The sequence below is a fragment of the Haliaeetus albicilla genome, chromosome 3, assembly GCF_947461875.1.
Source record: "Haliaeetus albicilla chromosome 3, bHalAlb1.1, whole genome shotgun sequence".
Lineage (NCBI taxonomy): Eukaryota > Metazoa > Chordata > Aves > Accipitriformes > Accipitridae > Haliaeetus > Haliaeetus albicilla.
Window position 1 is genome coordinate 52,216,688 of NC_091485.1, and position 19,944 is coordinate 52,236,631.

At 55.2% G+C, this 19,944-nt stretch overlaps 1 protein-coding gene across 1 annotated transcript; it reads right to left on the minus strand.

Annotated features, from left to right (window-relative positions):
• Positions 1–6,190: 6,190 nt before the first annotated feature.
• GDF6 (growth differentiation factor 6) lies at positions 6,191–18,246 on the minus strand. The gene is made up of 2 exons (XM_069779722.1): positions 17,791–18,246; positions 6,191–8,103 (listed from the first exon to the last, which is right to left on the minus strand). Exons 1-2 carry the CDS (start codon positions 18,125–18,127, stop codon positions 7,232–7,234), a joined length of 1,209 nt encoding a protein of 402 aa, XP_069635823.1. The 5' UTR covers positions 18,128–18,246; the 3' UTR covers positions 6,191–7,231.
• Positions 18,247–19,944: the final 1,698 nt, after the last annotated feature.

The following is a 19,944-nucleotide window of genomic DNA, read 5'->3' on the forward strand; positions in this document are numbered from 1 at the left end:
AGGCGGTGTGGCACTGCAGAGAGTGCTCCATGCACTGAGCCCCTGGGAGCTCCACTCCTTCCCCTTCTGAAGGCGAGGGACTGAGCAAGTCCCATCCTGTCAGACATATTTGAAAACATTTCTCAGAGCATAGAGAGAAAGAAGGCAAAGAGAGCCTGGTCTGTGGACCACGAGCTGCCCAGTCTTACATACATATCTGTCGTGCCCAGATATATTTAGATCCCAGGCCCTGTTAGTCAGTCTGTGGTCAGCAGACCACCAACGGTCCAGGAGGCATCAGAAAATGATCTGCAAGAGCGTGATCCCTAAAACTGGACACAGAACTTTACCTGAGCCCTCATCAGTCCAAAGCACCATGGAGTATTTCTGACATCTAATATCCCAGTTATTATATTCTGGAATATCCTGGGCAACAGCATCATTTATTACCTCATATTCAGAACTCATTCCACTACAAAGCCCAGATCCTTTCTTGCAGAACCATTATCTAGCCAGATTTGCATCTTATGCTTGATGCATAATTCATGCATCAGGTGATGATTACACTTCCTTAAGTGTAATATTTTGCACTTGTTGCTATTACATTTCACTGTACTTATGTCAAACTGCCCCTTTAATGTAGCAAGATAATTTGGAAACCCACTTTCTTAAGTGCTTGAGTTACATTTCACTCTTATCAAAGAAGAATATTAGACTAGTTGGATATGATTTGTTCTGGATAAATTCACATTGGATGTTTTTATCGTATTATCATTGTGCAGGTGCTATTATATGAAGCACTTGAATTTTTTCCAGTATTTCTCAATGTATTTGAGATCTCTGAGACAGGTTGGCTGATCTGTAATTCCTGGGACCTCTTAATTCTTCTGTGTATTCTTAAATACACTTGTTAGTATTTCAGACATGACTACAGTTAGTTCTTTAATCATACCAGAGCAAATGTCCCCAGGACTTCCTGCTCTGAGTACATGCACTTTATTCAAATGTTCCTTCACTTCTTTTCTGAGGCCTGTGGCCTGCATTTCAATTCCCTTGCTAGCTCTAAGTGTGTTCGGCCTCGTATCAGGTGTCCCCTCCTTGCAAAGAAAGTGTTTCACACTTGAGCCCGCTCTGCCCTTTGTCCTTTGTTCACCATCCCTGAGAAGTGATAATCCTTTTCCTTCTTTTCTTCTCATTTCTTTTTCTGGTCCCTTTTGCATTCTTTATACTTCAGCCCTTATCTTTTACTTTTCCTAGTACAATGTCTTTGCTCACTTTTTGTATGATGGGTTTTTGTTGTCAGATAACCAAGCGGCTCCTGACGCAGCCCCCCCCCCCCCCCCCCCCCAATTTCTTCCAATGCTGTCCTCCTTGCCAGCAGGATAGCTTCCTACGGGACCTTTAAATAAGGACTTCTTCCAAACTGCTTGTTTCCTTAAGCTCCCTTCTCCTTTCGGCTCCTCCCTGAAGAACCTTCCCTATCTATTCGCCAACATGAGGAAAACTGCCTTACGGGAGTCATTTGGTCTTGCTCCCCTCCTCTCAAGCCTCCTTTTCCACAGACACATGAGCTCCAATTGCCTTCTAGCAAGTTTCTCTTTATTAGTCATATCTGTCATAGTTTATCTGGCCATGTCTCCTGTAACAGCCTCCACTCTTTGAAACAAAAAGTTGTCCCCACACATTCCAAAAATTTGAGGAACTGTCCGTGCTGTGCTGTTGGGTTTGGTTGTTGTTTTTTTTTACAGCAGTTATCTGGTTAGATAAAGTCCTCGACTACCACTACCTCATACCCTCAGGACACTCCCAGTAGTTGCTCAAAAAGCGTGACATCGACCTCCTCCTCCTCCTCATTAAGTAATCTTTAGTACTGCTTTACAGTTCCTCTCTATTTTATCTCCAACAGCTCTGTCTCTCCCTTCTTTCTGGCCTTCTACACATTTCTAATATACCAGATAATACTATTCCCTTTTTTCCTGCCTGTCCTTCCTACACAAATTATACTCTCTCTGCTAATATTGAAGCGCTGCAATTTATTCCACTGAGCCTGTGTGATGCTGATTAAACTGTAGCCTTTGTCGTGTCCCAAGACTTCTAGTTCTTCCTGTTTATTCTCCATACTCTTAGCATTAGTGAAAAGACATCTCAGATGTTTGGCAGTTTGCCCTTACGTTATCCCTTTTGTTCTTCTATAGCCCTCCTGCAATTTCCCACTTCCACTGTAGAAATGAGTTGTCAACCAGACTTCCAGTTTTCTGATTCACCTGAGGTCTTCCCTGCCCACCCTCTTGAAAACTAGTGAGCTAGGAGTCTTCTCACTCATTCTTCTCTAGTAATAAAACTCTCATGTTCTGAAAAGCAATGTTTTTTCGCTGATTAAACAATGCTCCATAGGATGGAAATTCTCCTAAGGGTCTTCCTAAAAAATGGTGCAGAAAGTTGTTAGTAGGAAAGTGGTCTTGTGGGATAAAAGTCCCCAGTCCAATTTCAGACTTCTCAGTTCCAGAGAGAGGGTTGATGGCGTTCATAGTTTAAACCAACGCTAGTTTTGTCAAAATGCTAGCACATGGGCAAATATAGGGTCCCATACTCTGCGTCAGGCTGATGTTGTGCAAAACTAGCTCCAGTTAAAAGCTTGGGAGAACCCTTTCTAATTCCCAGCAGTACAATACACTAAATAGTAATGTATATTAACTAAGACAGTGGTACTTTTCAAGGCTGCAGTCATCAAGGAATAGGCAGATGATGAGCGTAGCAGGGATAGTATGTTGACTCTCCTCCCTCACAATCATGAACAGCTGGAACATCCTCAGTTTACAACAGGTCTGACACTGCAAAGAAACAAGAACAAATATTTGGAAATCTAATCGTATAATATAGCTGAACGCTGACAAGAGGACCCCACTCTAGGGGGTCTGGCTGCTATGCGAGAGAACAAATTACATGCTATTGAAATCTGCTGTCCTGCTGCCCAGCCTCTGAATGACTGACAAGGGTGAAGTTCAGTCACTTGACTTCCTCTACAATTCAGATGTGCTTCTGAAGCAAAGATTAAGAGGTTATGAAGGAAGATGTTTCATACAATGTGATCAACTCTGTCCCTCAGCTCACATTTGAGGTTAAACATTGAGGTGTTTAAAATAAACATGCTTATTTTATACATTTCAGTAAACAGACCAACTTCTCATCTACGTGGAGATAACGCAGAGGAAGATTGGACCTATTCTTCACGGGGGGGGGGGGGGGGGGGGGTGTCCAGCATTTGCCCACAAAAAAAAACATTTTCAAAAATACACCCCTCCCATAAATCAGTGTAAGCGGGAGTCTGTGGTCCAAAAAGGAGCAGTACTTACAAAGCAAGGGCTTAAGCCCCACGCTATTTTTTTCATTCACGTCCTCAGAATTTAACTGTTCTGATGCATATCTATACTTGAAAAATGGGCCAGTGGTCTTCCTGTGTTTGAGCAAGACAGCCAATGCGATGGATGAATCGCGTAATATCTACTGATACGTATCACACCACCAGCCAGACTGACTTCAGCTGTCTTCTGTCCGCTGGTGTCTATTCCCACTACTTCATAGATTCTGCTCCCTCTTCTGGCCAGCAACATAATAAAAGAAATCATTTCCCCCTTTTAAATATGATTTTGAGCATGGGGAGTTGAGAAATGGAAAAGAAAATTCATATTACTTTGGCAGGACAAAGAGATCTGAGCTGTGCATCTGCTGAATTTCCATATTTGGATTTCTCTGTAACAAAGGCTTGCAGTATTTGTGGTAAAAGCTGAAAAAATAATTACTGGTATTTTTTTGTTCAGTTTACCGGTTAGCTCTTGTGGGGAGGGTGGGAGAGAGGAAGGGAGGTGCAAGGAAGGAAAGACCACCGATCAGCTTTGCTGTATCTTTTCACTTCTCCTTCTCGGCACCATACTGCTCCTTCTCAGTTTTGTGCAAAAGAATATTGCAGCCCTAAAAAAGGAAATGAGCAGAGATCCCATCTTTAGGAATAGCAGACGTGCCAAAATGGGCTCAGATAATGTTATATTAGCTATAGCATCCAGAGCGCGTGCTCAGAAAGGCCAGTGTTTCCTCTCTTTCAGTAAGTAAAAGCCAAAAGGTTTGACTGCTACAGCAGATTCTCACTATTTTTGCCTTTTTTCAGGTCCTCTCACTTCCCTTGGAGGTTAACAAGCACAGACCAGACCTTTGGGACAAAGGGCTTTCAAACCTTTTTCCAAACCATTAGAGATGTCACCAAAAATTCAGCTAACGTAGGAGAAGGTACAAACTGCTCTACACTGTACATCCAAGACAGCAAAATCTTCTCTGTTGCCTCTTTGAGGGCTTCCTTTGAGGAGAGATTTCTTAGGCCTCCCACAGCTGAACTTTGTCTGGTGAAGCTCCCCAAAGCCATGTCTGAGGCAGAGCAGAAAGGACAGCTCAGTGACAGTACAGCTTGCCACCAAGCGTGCAACAGAAGCCATACTGGTTTTTACAGGGAAAGGAAATTGCATTGAAAATCTCCACGTATGGTTTTAGCCAAAGCATTGTCTCTACATGGGATAAATCATTTGCTCAACAGACAGCAAAATAAAGAGATGATTCATTCAGCTTTCGCTATCTGTGAATTTTGTAAAATTTCCGATTTTTACATCATGTTCATTTCCAGTTGACAGCGTCTTGCGTATCTCGATTATTTTTCCTCCGAGAGTATATTGCAGCCTGCAATTTGCCCATTGCTTTCCTTCATAAACAGAGCGCGAGCTTGATCCACAGCAGAAGACTGAACCGGTGTGGTCGGGAGCAGCAAGCGAAATTCAGACCAGTCAGAGCTGCAGTCAGTGAACCCACTTTAAAACTAACGCTCTCTTTAAAGCTGCGATTTCTGAATCTACAATTAGTCATGAACCTGAAACACCATCAAGCAGTAAAAAGAAATATTCCTCTGGCAGTTGTACCAACTCTAAGGCTGGACTCTTCTACAGGTCTCTCAGCTGCTGCTATTCAAACACTCGGGGCCCGATTCTGCAATCCTTTGTTCGAGCACCAGTCCGAGGGTGTGAAAGTTGGCCAGAGAAAAACGTGTGTGATCAGATCTCGTGATACGGTAAAAAAATTCCACTTTCCGTGAAAAGAACCTTCTTTTCAAACACATTCCACAAGGTGAGCAGCTCTTTCAGCCCTTCTGCATGTAAGATGAGGCTTTTTTTTTTTTTTTTTTTTTTCCGAGAGTGGGGCTCACAGCCCCCATGCTGCCTGCACCACCTTCTCCGGGTGGGAGAAGGAGGGGAATCCTTCTCTTACTGAAACAGCTACTCATTGAATAGTTCTTCATTACCTAAGAGATAGCCAGGAAATATTTAATAAATATATTACCCATTGCATCAAAATAAATATCATTTATAAAACATTCATTGGCTTTCGCTCATCATCATCATACAGTGTATATAAATGTGCCCAGTACAGATGAGATTTACAAAGGTTTGCCTGAATTTTTCCCCTTAAATGCATTCTCCCACTTACAGTAATCATCGCATCAAATGCATAAAAACATAAGGCAGCTTTATGCCACCGGCATATACCAAGGACGAAACTAAAGATCTTGTGAGAGTACAAAAAGTCTTCAGATAGGAAGAATGGCTGTAGGTACGTCTTGAAGTGGCACTTGCTCCAACTCGACTCTGCAGCATTTTAGAACTGGAGCCAATGTTTACTTGAGAACTCAGACTTACTTAACCAAATAATAGAACATATAAAAGCAAGCTGACTTTTTGGAAAAAAAAACGTTTAATAATACAGTAATAGTTGTAGTATTGTCCAGTAAAGGTGTATTGTAAAAATGTTCTGAATATTAATTTACCTCAGATAACTTTAGAGTTGTAAATACTTGCATTATAGTGAGGTAGACAGTAAAAAAAAAAAGAAGTTCTTTTCTCCATTATTAGCACAGAATTTAAATCTTGTAATAATATCTTAAGGAAACGATAATGTTAAGTAAAGATGAAATATTTGATTAATGCTTAATTCTGTACAACTCAAATATAAACTTTTAAAAATATTAGAAATTATAACATTTCGAGTGCATATAATGTTTTGTACATTAAAAAAAGAAATGCATGTTGTTCATCTCCATTTTGCACTTTTCAGTCTGTTTAAATAAACAAATATTTACAACTTTTATATGAACAACAGTGCATCCAAAGCAAAATGTGCATTTTAAATTATTGCTCCTGGTCGAGTCTTTTTATTAGCATTTTATATTATTATTCTCTTCTCTTTTTTTTTTTTTTTAATTTTTTTTTTCCACCAGTCTGTAGCTCCGCGAAACCAGATAAGCCAACAATTCTAGAAATCAGTGGGGAAAAGCCTGAAACTACGAAGATAATAGTTACATTAAGAAAGGGCTAGGCATGCTTCGAAGTGCACTTTCCCTAGGTGAAGCCGCAGCTGAGACCAAAGGCGGGAAAGAAACAGAAATCTTACACAAAACGCCTTTTCCAGCACAACATTTGCGTATAATACTGCTGCAGGTTGCGAGGGCTGCCGAGCTAGAGCTACCTACAGATCTGGCAATGGCATCCTTGCACCGTTCGTGAGATCCGAAGGAGTTTCCTTTCCAATGCACCCAGGCTGTGCTTTCCGTAACACTTCGCTTTTCACAGTTTTTCGTTGCTGTCTTGAAATAAAACCTAACTGGTAATTACAATCTCGAGCAATTCTTTTTTTTTTTTTTTTAATGTCCTTTCCTCTTTCTTTTTTTTCCTTGGGGGGGTGGGGGGGGCGTAGGCTATTTCTGGCCGGTAAACTTGCAGGAATGTGAAAGAGAGAGGGCAGAAACGAAACAGCCCTCTGGAGAGCAACTTCAGAGAGAGGGTCCCTCCGCTCCCCCTCCCTCCCCCGGCTCTTTCTGTACTTGGTGAATTGCCTTCACCTCTGCCGGGGGGCAGGACAGATCGCCAGATAAACCCCGGGGGGCGGGAAGGGAAGCGGGGCAGGGAGGCGGCGGGGGCCTGGCCGCCCGCCCCGCCCGCTCCCGCCGTCCCCGCGCGGCAGCGGCGGCCGGGCGCTGCCCGAGCCCCCCCCGCCGCCGCCGGCAGCCGCCGCCCCGCGCCGCCCGCCGGTGCCCGTCGCCCCAGCCGCGCTGCGGGCGGGCGCGGGACCCCGCCGCCGCCGCCGCTGCTCGCCGCTCGCCGCTCGCCGCCGCATCTCCGCCGGCCGCAGCCCCGGCCGGCGCCGAGGGGCGTCCCGCCCGCTACCTGCAGCCGCAGGACTCCACCACCATGTCCTCGTACTGCTTGTACACCACGTTGTTGCCCGCGTCGATGTAGAGGATGCTGATGGGAGTCAGTTTGGTGGGGACGCAGCAGCTGGGCGGCGTGGAGCCGGGGTCCATGGAGTTCATGAGGGTCTGGATGATGGCGTGGTTCGTGGGCTCCAGGTGGGAGCGCAGCGGGAAGTCGCAGACCCCCTCGCAGTGGTGGGCCTCGTACTCCAGCGGGGCGATAATCCAGTCGTCCCAGCCCAGCTCCTTGAAGTTGACGTGCAGCGGCTTCTTGCTGCAGCGCAGGCGGGACTTCTTGCCGTGCCGCTTGCCGTGCCGGCTGGCGAAGGCGGTGCGCCGCTGGCGCCGCGGCGGCGGGCGGCGGGCGGCGGGCGGCGGCGGCGGCGGCGGCGCGCCCAGCTCGGCGCGCAGCTCCCCGAGGAGGCTCCGCCGCCGGGCGCGGGTGAAGACCACCAGCAGCGCCCGCTCCTGCGGCGGCCGCGTCCGGCGCCCGAAGCCCAGGCCCCGCAGGTCCAGCCAGCGCGGCGGCCCGCGGCCCGCCGAGGCCCGCAGCTCCAGGCACAGCCGCTTCCAGGGCCGCTGCTCCCGCAGGCCCTGCCGCACGTCGAAGACCTCCCAGCCGGCGGCCGGGGCCGCCCGCAGGTCCAGGGCGCGGGCGTCCAGCGGCCGCGGCGAGAGGCAGGGGAAGAGCTGCACGTGCAGCGGGGCGGCGGGCGGCGGGCGGCCGCGGGGGGCCCGGCGGAAGAGCCGCAGCTCGGCCCCCACCAGCTCCTCCGTCTCGGAGAGGGTCGACACATCGAACACGTACTGCTGCCGCCTCAAGGGAGCGGGCGAGAGATCGTCTGCGAGATAAAACAGAATGACAGTCAGTCGCGCTCGGGGGCATCTGCCGAGAGGTCTCCGCGGCGGCGAAGGGCGGGCAGGGCCGCCGGCTGCCCGGCCGGGCCCGCCCCCGGACCGGGACCAGGGGCTCCGCCGGCAGCCGGGACCGAGCCGGGCCCGGGGGACGGCGGGGGGAAGGAGGAGGAGGACGAGGTGGAGGAGGAGGAGGAGGAGGAGGAGAAGGAGAAGGAGGAGAAGGAGGAGAAGGGGAAAGAGAAGGAGAAGGAGGAGGAGGAGAAGGAGGAGGAGGAGGAGGAGAAGGAGAAGGAGGAGGAGGAGGAGGAGGAAGAAAAAAGCAAAGAGAAAGAGGAGAAGAGAAAAGTGAAGCGAAGAGAAAAAAGAAGACGAGGAGGAAGAAGAGGAGGTAAAGAAGGACCCTCACCAGACAGGAGGAGACCGCTCTCCCGCACCAGAGGCAGCCCCTGCTCCACGCACATCCTCTGCCCGTCAGCCCCACCAGCAATGTGGGACTGGCAGTGTTTGTGTGTTCATATACGTTACGCACACACATATATATACACATACATACTCTCCTTCAAGAGAAAAACCTGGACTTCTTTTTTGACACACTGGTGTACAAAGTGCAGCCCAGAAAGCAAACCAGATTCCCCCGAGCTGCTTTCCAATAAAATGTTTACAACCCAGCAAATACAAAAATTCCCAAAGCCCCTGGGTTTCCCCAGAAGCTAGTAAAGCTTGTGTAGATTTCAATAGTAAAAGTGTCACTGGAGCCTCTGTTCAGCAGCCCCTTGCTGCTTTTCCAAGCTCAGCCTGCTCCAGAGGTAGAAACGGAGACTAAAGAAATGCACAGCCCCCTGTTATTTATTGATATCAAAGGTCATTGCGATTCCTAGTCAGTGCATTTCGCGACCTCGGCTCTACCTGACAGCTCCGGGGCAACCTCCTTGGGGGGCAGGAGGGACAAGGGGATGATTTATGCCAACCAAGACCTTCAGGCGCACCACGGCAAAGTAAAAATCAGTGCGGATTACCATGCAGTTAATCAGTGCAGATTAGCATACTCGAAAGTCGCCCTGCGCTGCTGCGTGTTCCCCCAGACGCCAACAGGGAGATGGAGCGTGGACTGGGAGTCCACGCCAGCCCACGGCGGAGCCTGCCCGCCGGCCAAGCTCATGCCTCTCAAGAGGGTGGCGGGGGGAGTCTGCAAAAAACACATACACAGCCCCAAAAATGTCGTCACAGCCCCAGGTGACGACAACAGCTGCTCTCGATCTGCTGGAAAGAAAAGTGAAATCCAGCGGGAGCTGCCTACGGGCGCTGGACAGTCTCGGCAGCGCTGCAAGGAAGGAGCAGGGTTTGGCCCACGGGTCGCTTGTGGGTTTGGGGGTGGTTTTGCGTCCTTCACACGCTTGTGGCCGGGGGCTGAGGTGGCGGGAGGAGGGTCTGGCAGCTCAGGAGAGTTCAAGGCCCGTTGTCCCCTTCTTCAAGGGAGTCCCGGGCAGGACTGGGGGCTCCAGACAGAAGGGGATGTGCATCCCTCGGGCAAGAACGCGCGGGTCCCCTTCCTCCTTCTCCTCCTCCTCGCCTTTGGCTTTCCCTGCCCCCAAGCATCTGTCAGACGCCCGGGGATCCGGGACGGCGCAGACGGGTCTCCTGGCCCCGCCGAGCTGCCTCCCACCTTCCTCCAACGGTTCCAGCGACCGTCGAGAAAACCAGATCAACGCCTTCCCCTGCCCCTCCCTCGGGGCTTTAGGGTGTGGGCAGAGCCGGGCCTGGGCACAGCTCCGCTTTTAACCATCCCTCTGCTGGGGGGGATGTCAGGCTTGGTTTCAAAGGGAGATGCTCTCCCTGTTTGGCACTCCCTGTCGCGAAAGGGTGGAGGTGGGGGGAGCGCTGCCTCCAGCCCGCTGTCCCTCCGGAGCAGACAGCCCCCCCCCCGTCCTACTCCGGGCCAGTGCCCCCGCCCTGGGGTCTCCCGCAGCCCTACCGGGATGCAGGAGCAGGGTAGCACTGCCCGACCGCCCGGGCTTTAGGGGAAAGAGAGGGCAGCCCTTTCCCGGGGGATGGGGGGACACAGAGGTGACAGCGCGCTCCCCCTCCCCCCGGGAACCCCCACGCAGGCAGGTGGCTGCGGCGCGGGGAAAAGGCCCCTTCGGGAGTGACAGCCAGGCGTGCGGGTTAGACGGGAGGGAAGCGGGGAGAGGCTGAATTCCCCGCGGCCCCCCGCTGCTGAAAGCGGTTTATAAAGGGGCTGCAGACCCCTGTCGTGTGGCGGGGCGGGGGGAAGCCAGCTCCGGTCCTGCGGGTGGGTGTCAGAGGCTTGCTCGGGGGGGGCGCCTGCAACGCGCTGCCCAGCAGCTTCCTTCGAAGGTCCAGCTTGGCGGAGGTTGAACGCGTTGCACGGCCGCTCCGGCGGGCTCGGTGGCATGGCACGCTGGGGACACGGCTGAGTGGCAAAGAAATGTGTCCCCGGGCAAGCGGGTCTCCGAGCCGGGTTTAGGCAGCACCGACCCTGCGCTGGAAAACTCCCGCTGGTTCCTGCAGCTGCCGGCTCCCTCTCCGCTCCCCGAAAGGGGCAGGGCTGCCGGTTGTCTCAAATAAGCAGCTTTGAATCCGATCAGATAAACGCTATTTATTCACTCTTGTAACCTAATAATTCCAGATGAATACATAATCCTAAACCAGTATTGGCTCGCTCCCAGCGCCGTCGAGAGGGTGGGAAAAGGAGCGGAGGGCGGGGAGGGAAAGCGGTACCTCCGGAGCCTCCACAAACCGGGGAGAGACGGGTCTGGTTTGGGGACCCTTTGTTCCAGCGAAGCTGCCGCCTTCCCAGCACACAAAGAGCGGCAGCGGCGACGGCGTGGGGACACCCTGGCTGTCCCTCTCCCTCCGTGTGAGGAGCAGACACGGATCGGGGCTTGTCCCCTTCAGTTTTTCCTTCAAACCCGAGCAGCGGCTGGGGTGAAATCCGGGGTTTCTAACAGCCAGGTCGAGATCTTGCCTTTTTTCTCAGGCCAGTTGAGGCTGTCATTACCGTTATTCCCGTTACCGAAATATTTGGGAAGAGCAGCAAAGTCATCTCACATCCAGCCGGGCTGGGGAAAGCCACATTGCAGAAAATGCACCGGAGAGGTGCGTTTGTATTTGTAACGTTAATTTAGATGAATGTTAGTTACGCGGTAAGTCTTAGTTTTATTTCGACTCTGCGTTGTTTATTTCTTCGGGCGAAGATAAAATATTGGAAGCGGGGAGGAGGGGGAGAAGGGGGTAGATCTAGCTGGAATTTAAGCCAGCAGTGGGGGACGGCAGCAGCCCTGCTCCGCTCTGCCCTTCCCAAAGCGCCCGGGCAGGCGGCGTGCCCCCTGCTCCCCCCCCCGGGCCGGGCCGGGCCGGGCCGGGCCGGGCCGGGGGGGCTGCGCCGGGTCCCCGCCCGCCTCCTCCCCCGCTTTGCGGTGGCGGCGGTTTTATCATCTCCGAGGTTGAATGAATGACCGGGTTGGGACGTCTCCTTAAACTCCCCGTGTGAAGCCTCTCCCGCTTCCCGGGCTCGCTTTCTCGCCGGCAGCCTGGGCTTTGAGGCGAGCCGGGGGTTAACGAAGGCTACACAAAGTTTCCCTTTTCATGGCAGATCAGGTACTGGGCTCCCGGCCAATTCATCAGGGCTCAGATCTTAACTTTACATCACTGCAAATTATACCCAAACCACATTCAAGAAGAATTTTCCCATTCCCAAATTCTCTTTCAAGCCATATTTAAACTCGCAAACCAAAAGCACATTTGCAGTTTAAAGACCCTTTGCAGGCGCTCGCTCAACAATAATCTGGAAATTAAAACATATATCCCCCGTAATTGCGAGGGGCTGCCCACACGTTGTCTGCAGAGTCGCAAGGCTGACAGGTATTTCTCTCGGAGCATTACCCGAGCTGTGGAAACAAGGGGCTGACTCTCCATGTGTGGTATTTCTCCGGGTTTCAATTCCGCGTCTCCCAGCGCCTGCCTCGCCGTGGTTTTTTATTACACCGGGTGATTAGATTTAAATGTTTCGTTCGCTTCGCTATCGAGTAACCGGGAAAGACCACACCTTCCTCGGACGAGTTCCCAATCCTGCCAAAACCCCAGCGAGCTGATGGAGGGCTGTTTCCATTATGGTTTCTTTTTTTTTTTTTTTTTTTTTTACCCCGGAGGGGGGAAGCACCTGGCTGCGATATACCTTTGATCACCTCTTTACCGTACCTGCGCCGGGAAGGCTGCCTGCCCTCGCCCCGCTCCCCGGCTCGCCGCTGCCGCCGCTGCCACCGCTGCGTCCCCGGTTCCCACGAGCGACGCCCGGCCCTCGGGCGCAGAGGGACCGCCGCGACACCCGCGGGGCATCCCGCGGGGCTCCGGGCCCTTCGTCTGTCGTCATCGCCCTCAGAGATGCGCCGGGGCAGAGAGGGGCTTCCTTGGGGGGGTTCTACCTGCTGTAACAGACATTAACCGAGCGCCCTTCCCCTTCCCCGTTTGCGGCGGTTTCGCTACCCGAAATACTTCGATCGAGGAGAAATCATTCTTCCCAAATTATCCGTGTTGAGAAAATCGGACTGCCTATTCCCGGCGCTTGGAGCTAAGAAATGGAGCGAGTGGACGCTTTGGAGGACATTTCTGAGCGATATATGTGGCAGCGCCGGGACACAGCAACACAACATACAGATCTGGCCACAACTAGCACGGACTGAAACGTCCCCTTTCGCTCATAAACCAGACTTCAGGCACGGAAGGACGCCCGACCTCAGTTCCAGCCTGCCCCGAAATCGCAGGGAAAGGAGCATTTCTCCGATCGGCTGCTTTTTTTCTCTAGGACTACGGAGCGAGGAGGAAAATGAGGGCGAGGCGCCCCGCTGCCGTGCCCAGCGCCGGGCTGGCTCCGGGCTGCGCCGGGTTTTCTCCCCGCGGGCCGCATGGTTCCCGGTTGGGGCCAGCCCAGGCTGCAGCACGGCATCGCCCCGCGGGCGGCGGAAACTAAGCAGCTCCGAAGCGGAGAGCTCGGTCCTACCGCCCTCAAAAAAAAAAAAAAAGGAAAAAAGAAAAAATTTCAACGCGGCCTCTTAGCAAGCCCCGCGGGTGGGCTTCTGGATTGCAAAATTAAAACTAAAAAATCAGAATCGGGTCCGAAAGGAGCCACCGGAATGGCTTGCTAGGCTTTAATTGCTCCTTCCCGTTAGCAGAGCGGCTCCGCGGCCGCGCACCTCGCCGCCGGGCTACCTGCGCCGCGGAGCGGCCGCGGGGGCTGCGTCTCGCAGCGCTTGCGGGCTTTGCTTCCCGCAGACCGCCCTCCCCGTCCCGCCGCGCTGCCGTGCGCAAACCCCCGCGCCTTCGCAAAAGAAAACACGCGAACGAACGGTATAAATAGAAAAGAAACCCCCTCCGACACCCCCGATTGCCAACGGGGAGAGGCGAGCGGTGCGGCCGCGGCTTCCGAGGAGGGGACGAGCCGCTGGCCGCTCCGCCCGCGGCCCGGCCCCGCGCTCCGCTCCGCTCCCTCCCGCAGCCCCCGCAGCGCGGCGGGGGGACGGCACCCACCAAACCCCTAAATATTCCCCAGGCGCAGGCAGCGCGGAGCCGCAGCCCGCTCCCCGCCGCCCCCGCGCTGCCGGCTCCGAGGGCGCGGAGGGCCCGCTGCCGGGCCGGGCCGGGCCGGGCCGAGCCGGGCCGGGCCGTGCCGTTCGCTCCTTCCCCGGGCGCACGGCGGGGATGAGAAGCGGCTGCTCGCTGCCGCGCTCCGGCCGTCTGGTCTGCATTAGTGTTTTTATAAGGGGCTCAAACAAATCGAATACAAGGTCACCAAATAATTAACAGTTGTGAATTCCCTCCTTCCCCATTAAAATACTTCCCTGCTTATATTTCATTTTCCTCCTGCCAACGACAACACTGCCTGGGCAAAGGCGCTGCACAGATTACACTATATTGCAGCTCTCGGTCCACCCAGAAACCCGCTGTTTTGCATAAACATGTTGCACTAGATGAACTTCGAGTGGGATTTACGCTCTTTTCTTCTGCCACATGCACAGCCGGGCCGTTTCCAGTTTCTGCACACGGGATCCCCCTTTCGTCCTGCCCCCTCTCCTCACCCCCCTCCCGACCCTAATGGCAAGAGCAAAATAACGATGGTCGGACCCCTGCCCATCTGAATCAGCTGCCTCTCAACTGGAACACGAAACCGCACAAAGAAAACGGGAAGGGAAACAGGAGGCGATCTCGACCCATTTCGATTTCCCCGTCCCTTAGGCGCGGAGCTCAACATTTCGTATGGGGGAGCCCGGCCGCGGTACCGCGGCTGCGGGCAGCTCGACGGACACAAAAGGGAAAGGGGACGCGAACCCACGGCAGCCGGCCCTTGTGGCATTCCCTGCCCACTGGAGATCCCTTTGAAAATCGCGCTGCCTCGCACCCCGGCTATTTCTTTTTTGTTTTCGGTTTGTTCCGAGCCGTGCCGCGTTTCTGGCTAGCTGTGGATTTGCTTGTTTATAGCTCCCTTCTCTAGCTCTCTCCCGCTCTCTCTCTCTCTTTTTTTTTTTTCCCCCTGCCTAGTGGAGTCCTTGCAGCTCCTAATTGTCCTGCCTTACTGTGGAGCTCCAATGCTGGGGGTCCTGAGGCCAGCGAGAGCACCATCTGCGTTTTAATGAGTTACTTCATGTGCCAACAGTAATTTTCCTACATTCAGCTAGGTCCTGTCTGATCTTGCGACCGTAACAAGGGGGAGCGAGTGGGGGGCGGGAGGGGGTGGAGAAGGGGGAATCGCGAACCCTTTCCCCCCTTTCTGCGCTCTTTTTCTACCCATGGGGCGAAAAAAAATTATATATATATATAATGCAGTAGTGTGGCTTTTCTCCCTCTCGAGCTAGCCTGAAAGCGATCTTATTAGCTTCCTGCGGGAAGGGAAGAAAGAAGAGGGGAAGGGGAGCGGTTGTCGGCGTCGGCACCGAAGGGCTCTGCCCCTCTCAGCTGCGGAGGGCGGTGGGACGGGCTGGCTTCGGGGCTGCTGCCGCCGGGGGCTGCTGCAGGCAGGAGCCGGCAGCCGAGCTGCCGGCCCCGCAGGACGCTCTCACGGACACACAGGCAGAGCAGCCCACGCCGTGCGGGAAGGGTATTTCTCGGCAGGACTAGAAGCTGCTTCGCGCTCCTCTCTGGGCTGCTGTGTCCCGTCCCGTCCCCCCCCCGAAATCCTGCCTTGAAGGATGCCGTGCGGGCAGGAGGAGGGACGGCCACCGCCGTCTCCCCCGGAGCTGCCGCTTAGGTAAAGAGTAGCCCATCTAATTGGGTCAATTTGGGCAGCTATATTGTCTGCAAATGAATTGACAGAAACTTCCACACACGCACCCCCCTTCCCCGCTTTCCCTGAGCAAAGACTGTTCATCATCAGCACAACTCCAGCTCGCCAATTAACTGGGCTAGGAGCCCACGGGGAGGTGGGCAGTAAAATAGCTACCACTTCAGAGGAACGGAAGCTCTCTTGAAGTTTTTTGGTGATGTGCCATTGGCTGGTCCGCTTCATTATGGGAGACTAGACAATATTTGATATGTTATGACATGAACACTCAATTAGATCACTGAGTTGAAATACTCCAATCAGTGGCTTGATGCTAAGCAACCCTCAGAAGGTCCAGCAGAAGGTCACAGCCTGTGACACATCAAATCAAAATCAATGGGGAAAAGTGAGGCTTTTCCTTAATCAAACCAGGACTTCTGTTAGCAAATCACTTCCCTCGGAGTAGAATCTCCCATGCAGCGAGATGAGCTAAATTTGTTAAATTAACTGTCTTTCTTCTGGTTATCAAGAATAAGATGATCTTGAGCGCGGCTCTATTTCCCCGCGGCTCGCAGAATTAGCACCCCGTTTCCTCTCCGGCGGGGAAACCGGGCCAGCTCGTTTCTGAGGGCTGAGCTTTCGAAACCATATTTCTAGAAAGCGAGTCCTCTTCCCCCTTCGCCCCCCCCCCCCCCCCCCCCTTTAACAGCGACGAAGAAAACAGTCCCCATAAGGCGAAGGCGGAAAGCAAAACCCCGTGTCCCCTTTCCCCTCGGAAACGGCTGGGCGCTCCCGACCGCGGGGAGCACCCACTGTGGGCGCTTCCACGCACCCTCCCGAGTCCAGCGGGCCGCGACGGGCACCGCGGCGGGAGGGGAAGAGCCCCGCCGAGCTGCCTCCGCGGGGGAGGACGCCCCCCGAGCCGGGGGTGGCGATGGGGCAAGGGGCTGAGCCGTGGGGACCGGGGCGGGGAGGAGAGGCTGCCGGCCCCGGGAGACGGCGGGGGGGGTTGGTCTGGGTTCGGTTTGGTTTGGGAAGCGAGCGGCTCTTGGAGCTCCAGGCAGCCGTGCGGTTTTCCCGGCGCTGCGTTTTGCCCTAAAACGGCGGGGAAGCGGGAAGGTGGGCGTGCTTCCCCCGCTGCCGGCAGCTGCCGGACGCCGCTGCCAGCCGCCGGCAGGTACACGGGCACGGTCCCGCGGGGGTGGGACTGGGGGGGCGGACGGAAGGGAGGGTCTTCAAATGGGGGAGGTGGCGGGGGGAGAAGGAAAGAATGCACTACCTTCATTAAGAACCTGTTAATTAGTCTGTTCTTAATGGCTCACAAACCGGGATAATGGGGAAAAAAAAGAAAAAAGGAGGGGAGCGGGAGCGTCTTGAGGGAAGGGAAATTTCCCTCTAGGTCGCCGAGAAACCTCCTCCCGCCGCCCGGGTGCGAGCGATTAAACAACGCGAGAAAGCAAAGCAGGGCCCTGGCCGGGGCTGCGAGTCGCGGAGGGGTCCCGGCAGCCCCGCGGCACCGGTGCTGCGCGGGGAGAGCGGGGGCAAGGCCTGGGGCCCGGCTGGCCCCCGGCTCCGCCGCCCGCCCCGTCCTCTCCCCTCCTCCGCGCTCCCCGCCACGGAGCAGCCGAGGGCCCGGGGGAGCGGCCCCCGGCGCCGCTCCCGGCCCGGGGATGGGTGAGGACCAGCCCCGCGCACTTCGGGCTTAAAGGACGTAGGACGCGGCCCCGAATGGGGACGGCGAGTCCGGGTGGCCCCTCGCCGAGCCCCGGGGCCGGGAGTTACCTGCGCTTCGGGGTGCCTCCCCGCAAGCGGAGCCGGCTGCCACCCAGCCCCGGCGCTTTCAAGCGGGGCTGGTGCTCTTGCAGGTAACCCCGATAAAGCGACCCGAGGCGAGAGCAGCTTTAGGCAGCAAATGTTTGCCCTCGGTCAGTTTGAACTTTCTATTTGCCTTACAGCTGCAGCGATAAGAGCGATCCTTTCTCCGGCAGACGGAAAGAAACCAGAAGAGCGATTTTTTTTTTTTTTTTTTTTTTTTTTGTCAAGGTTGCCTTTACACCCAAAGTGCGCCTGCAAAGCTCGGGCGTGTTTCCCACCACCCCGTAACGATTCGGGGAGGAACACGCGTGTTTCTCGCACGCAGCATTTACGGCAGCGGCGGCCCGGGTTTAGCGCCGCGGGGCAGTTTGCTTTAAAATAAAACAACGCGACTCCCAATTTACCGCAAGATCCACTTCTCTGCAACGCCGGGGGAGGGGGGAAACGCCGGTGACCGATGCAGCGCGCTCGCCACCTCCCCAGCGCCAGGCTCTGCGGGACGGCGGCCTCTCACCGGGGACCGGCGTGGGAAGGGGCGCCGCAGCCCCGGGGGGACGGTGAGGGGCGTGGGGGGGCCAGAACTTACCTCGTCCCCTGTCTACAAAACTAGTGATGGTGTTGGCGGATTTGGACGACTGAAAAAAGCTGGCGTTGATGCCCAGTTTCTCCGCGATGGAGTACGTCCTGAACAGAGACAGCATGTACTCGTGGGGTTCCGCCCGTGGCAGCGCCCGGCCCACGGCGTGTCCCCCTTGCCGTGGGCGGTTCTCCCGAGGGGACCGCGGCACCCTGCGGCCCCGTCCGCCCCTGGAGGAGGCGGCGAGCTCTGAGGAGGCGGGGAGGGAAGCCGGGAGGCAGCAAGGTAAATCCCAGAGGAGGCTGGCGAGCAAGGCGGCGGAGAGCAGGGCCCGGCGTGCATTCATAGCGAGAGGCGGCGGCGGTGGGGAGGAAGAGGAGGGCGGCCCGACGTGCGGCTCCGGCGGCCCACGGAGCGGCGCGGGGACTGCGCGGCGGCGTGGCGCGGAGCGGGGACTGCACCCGGGCGGGCTCGGCCCGGAGCAGCCCGCCCCGCCCCGTGGGTACCGCCCCGCCGCGGACCGCCCCGTGGGGGCACCCAGCCCGCCCCCGCGGGGCGGTCCGCGGCGGGGCGGGACACCCCGCGGTCGGGTGCCTGGGGGTCCCTTCGCTCCCTCCTCGCTGTGGACTCCACGCGGGAAGCGGACGCGAGGGCCGGGGAGAGATGCCGTGCGTCTCGCTGCCGCCCTTCGGGTGCCGCTTCTCATCAACCCACCAACGCTGTGGTGGGTCCAGGTGCCTCTTGGGTGCTGCAGTTTCGGGTCTCGGGGGCTGGAGGTTCGGGTGTGGGCGGACTTGTGTGACGCTAATGATCTCGCTCCAGGCTCTCCATATTCCCACGGCTATGTGCCCGAGAGCTTGGCACAAAGCAGGGGTCTCTCAGGAAGGAGAATTTGGTGGAAAGTGGGATCTCACCTTGGGATGAGCCAGGGCCCACCTAGTGGGCAGCCTCGAGGCAGGCCCTGCCACCCGTCAGAGAGGGAAGGGAAGGCGCGGGCATGAAGGCCCAGAGACAGTTCTCCTTCTCTCAAAATCCGCACAGCCACCAAGAGGGGACCAGCCGGAGAGGAGCACGGTGCCAGGCTGGGGCCTGGGAAAATGCAGCACAGGGCAGGCAGGATAGCCTTCTCAAAGCAGGGCACAGAACCTCCTTGCGCTGGTCATGCAGGAGACAGCAGTGGAGCAGAAGCAGGAGGATTCACCCACCCCTTTTCATCCAGTTTTTCAGTGGTGCATCCTCCCGTATAAGGCTTGTGTCAGGTCTCCAGATGGTTTCATCCTACCACCCACCTAGGGTTCACAGCCATAGACAAAGCAAGCATGGTAACAAGCTTGCGCTACCCTACCTGTCCTGTTCCATCCTTGCTTCTTCCTGACCTCCTCCTCATCCTCCTGCCTGAACCACGGCACGGCTGCTGCTGCTGGCAGCCACAAGACACCCTCCTCCGCTTCCCCATGTTGCTTTCCTTTACCCTATGCTGAGTTTTCCTCCTCTCCTCTCCTGATCTCCCATTCTCCACTTGTTCCTACCTCTCCTCTCTGCCCCATCTCTGCCACTGGTGGACTTTCCTCTCATTGCACCAAACGACACTGCAGCCTGAGGGTTGTGCATGTTTAGCAGTGAAAGCTCAGTCCATAGCAAATAAAGGGAATTTGGCTTTCACCCCGCGTTGAATCTGACATCTCTGACCACGCTCCTCCATCAGCAGCAGTTCTTCACAGGCCATGCAGTCGTAGCCTGGGCTTTCTTCTCTTTTTCTTCCCCCTTCTCATTTTCCACCAAGAGAGGGCAAGTCATGCCTGGGGTTTTGGCACCGACCCCAGGGCAACACACACATCAGTGGGATGAGGCAGACCCAGCCAGGGCATATGGAGCAGGCATCTAGCCTGGTAGGTCCCAGTCTGCCTCAGTCCCACCGTGCTCCGCAGCTCTTGGGGAGAGATGTTAGGGGAGATGAGGATAGTGAGGAGGACATTCAAAGCAAGTGAGGGACTCAGTTTCCAAGTGATCCCAGCTGGATTTGCATTAGGGAAGAAGATAACTCCAAGCCAGGGGCTCACGAGCTGCCCTGCAACCCTCCATACAAGGCTTAGCGAGCTCCCTGGTGTGGTTTTGGCCCATGCCAGCAGGCACTTTCCCAGCCAGTGCCCAGGCCTGTTACAA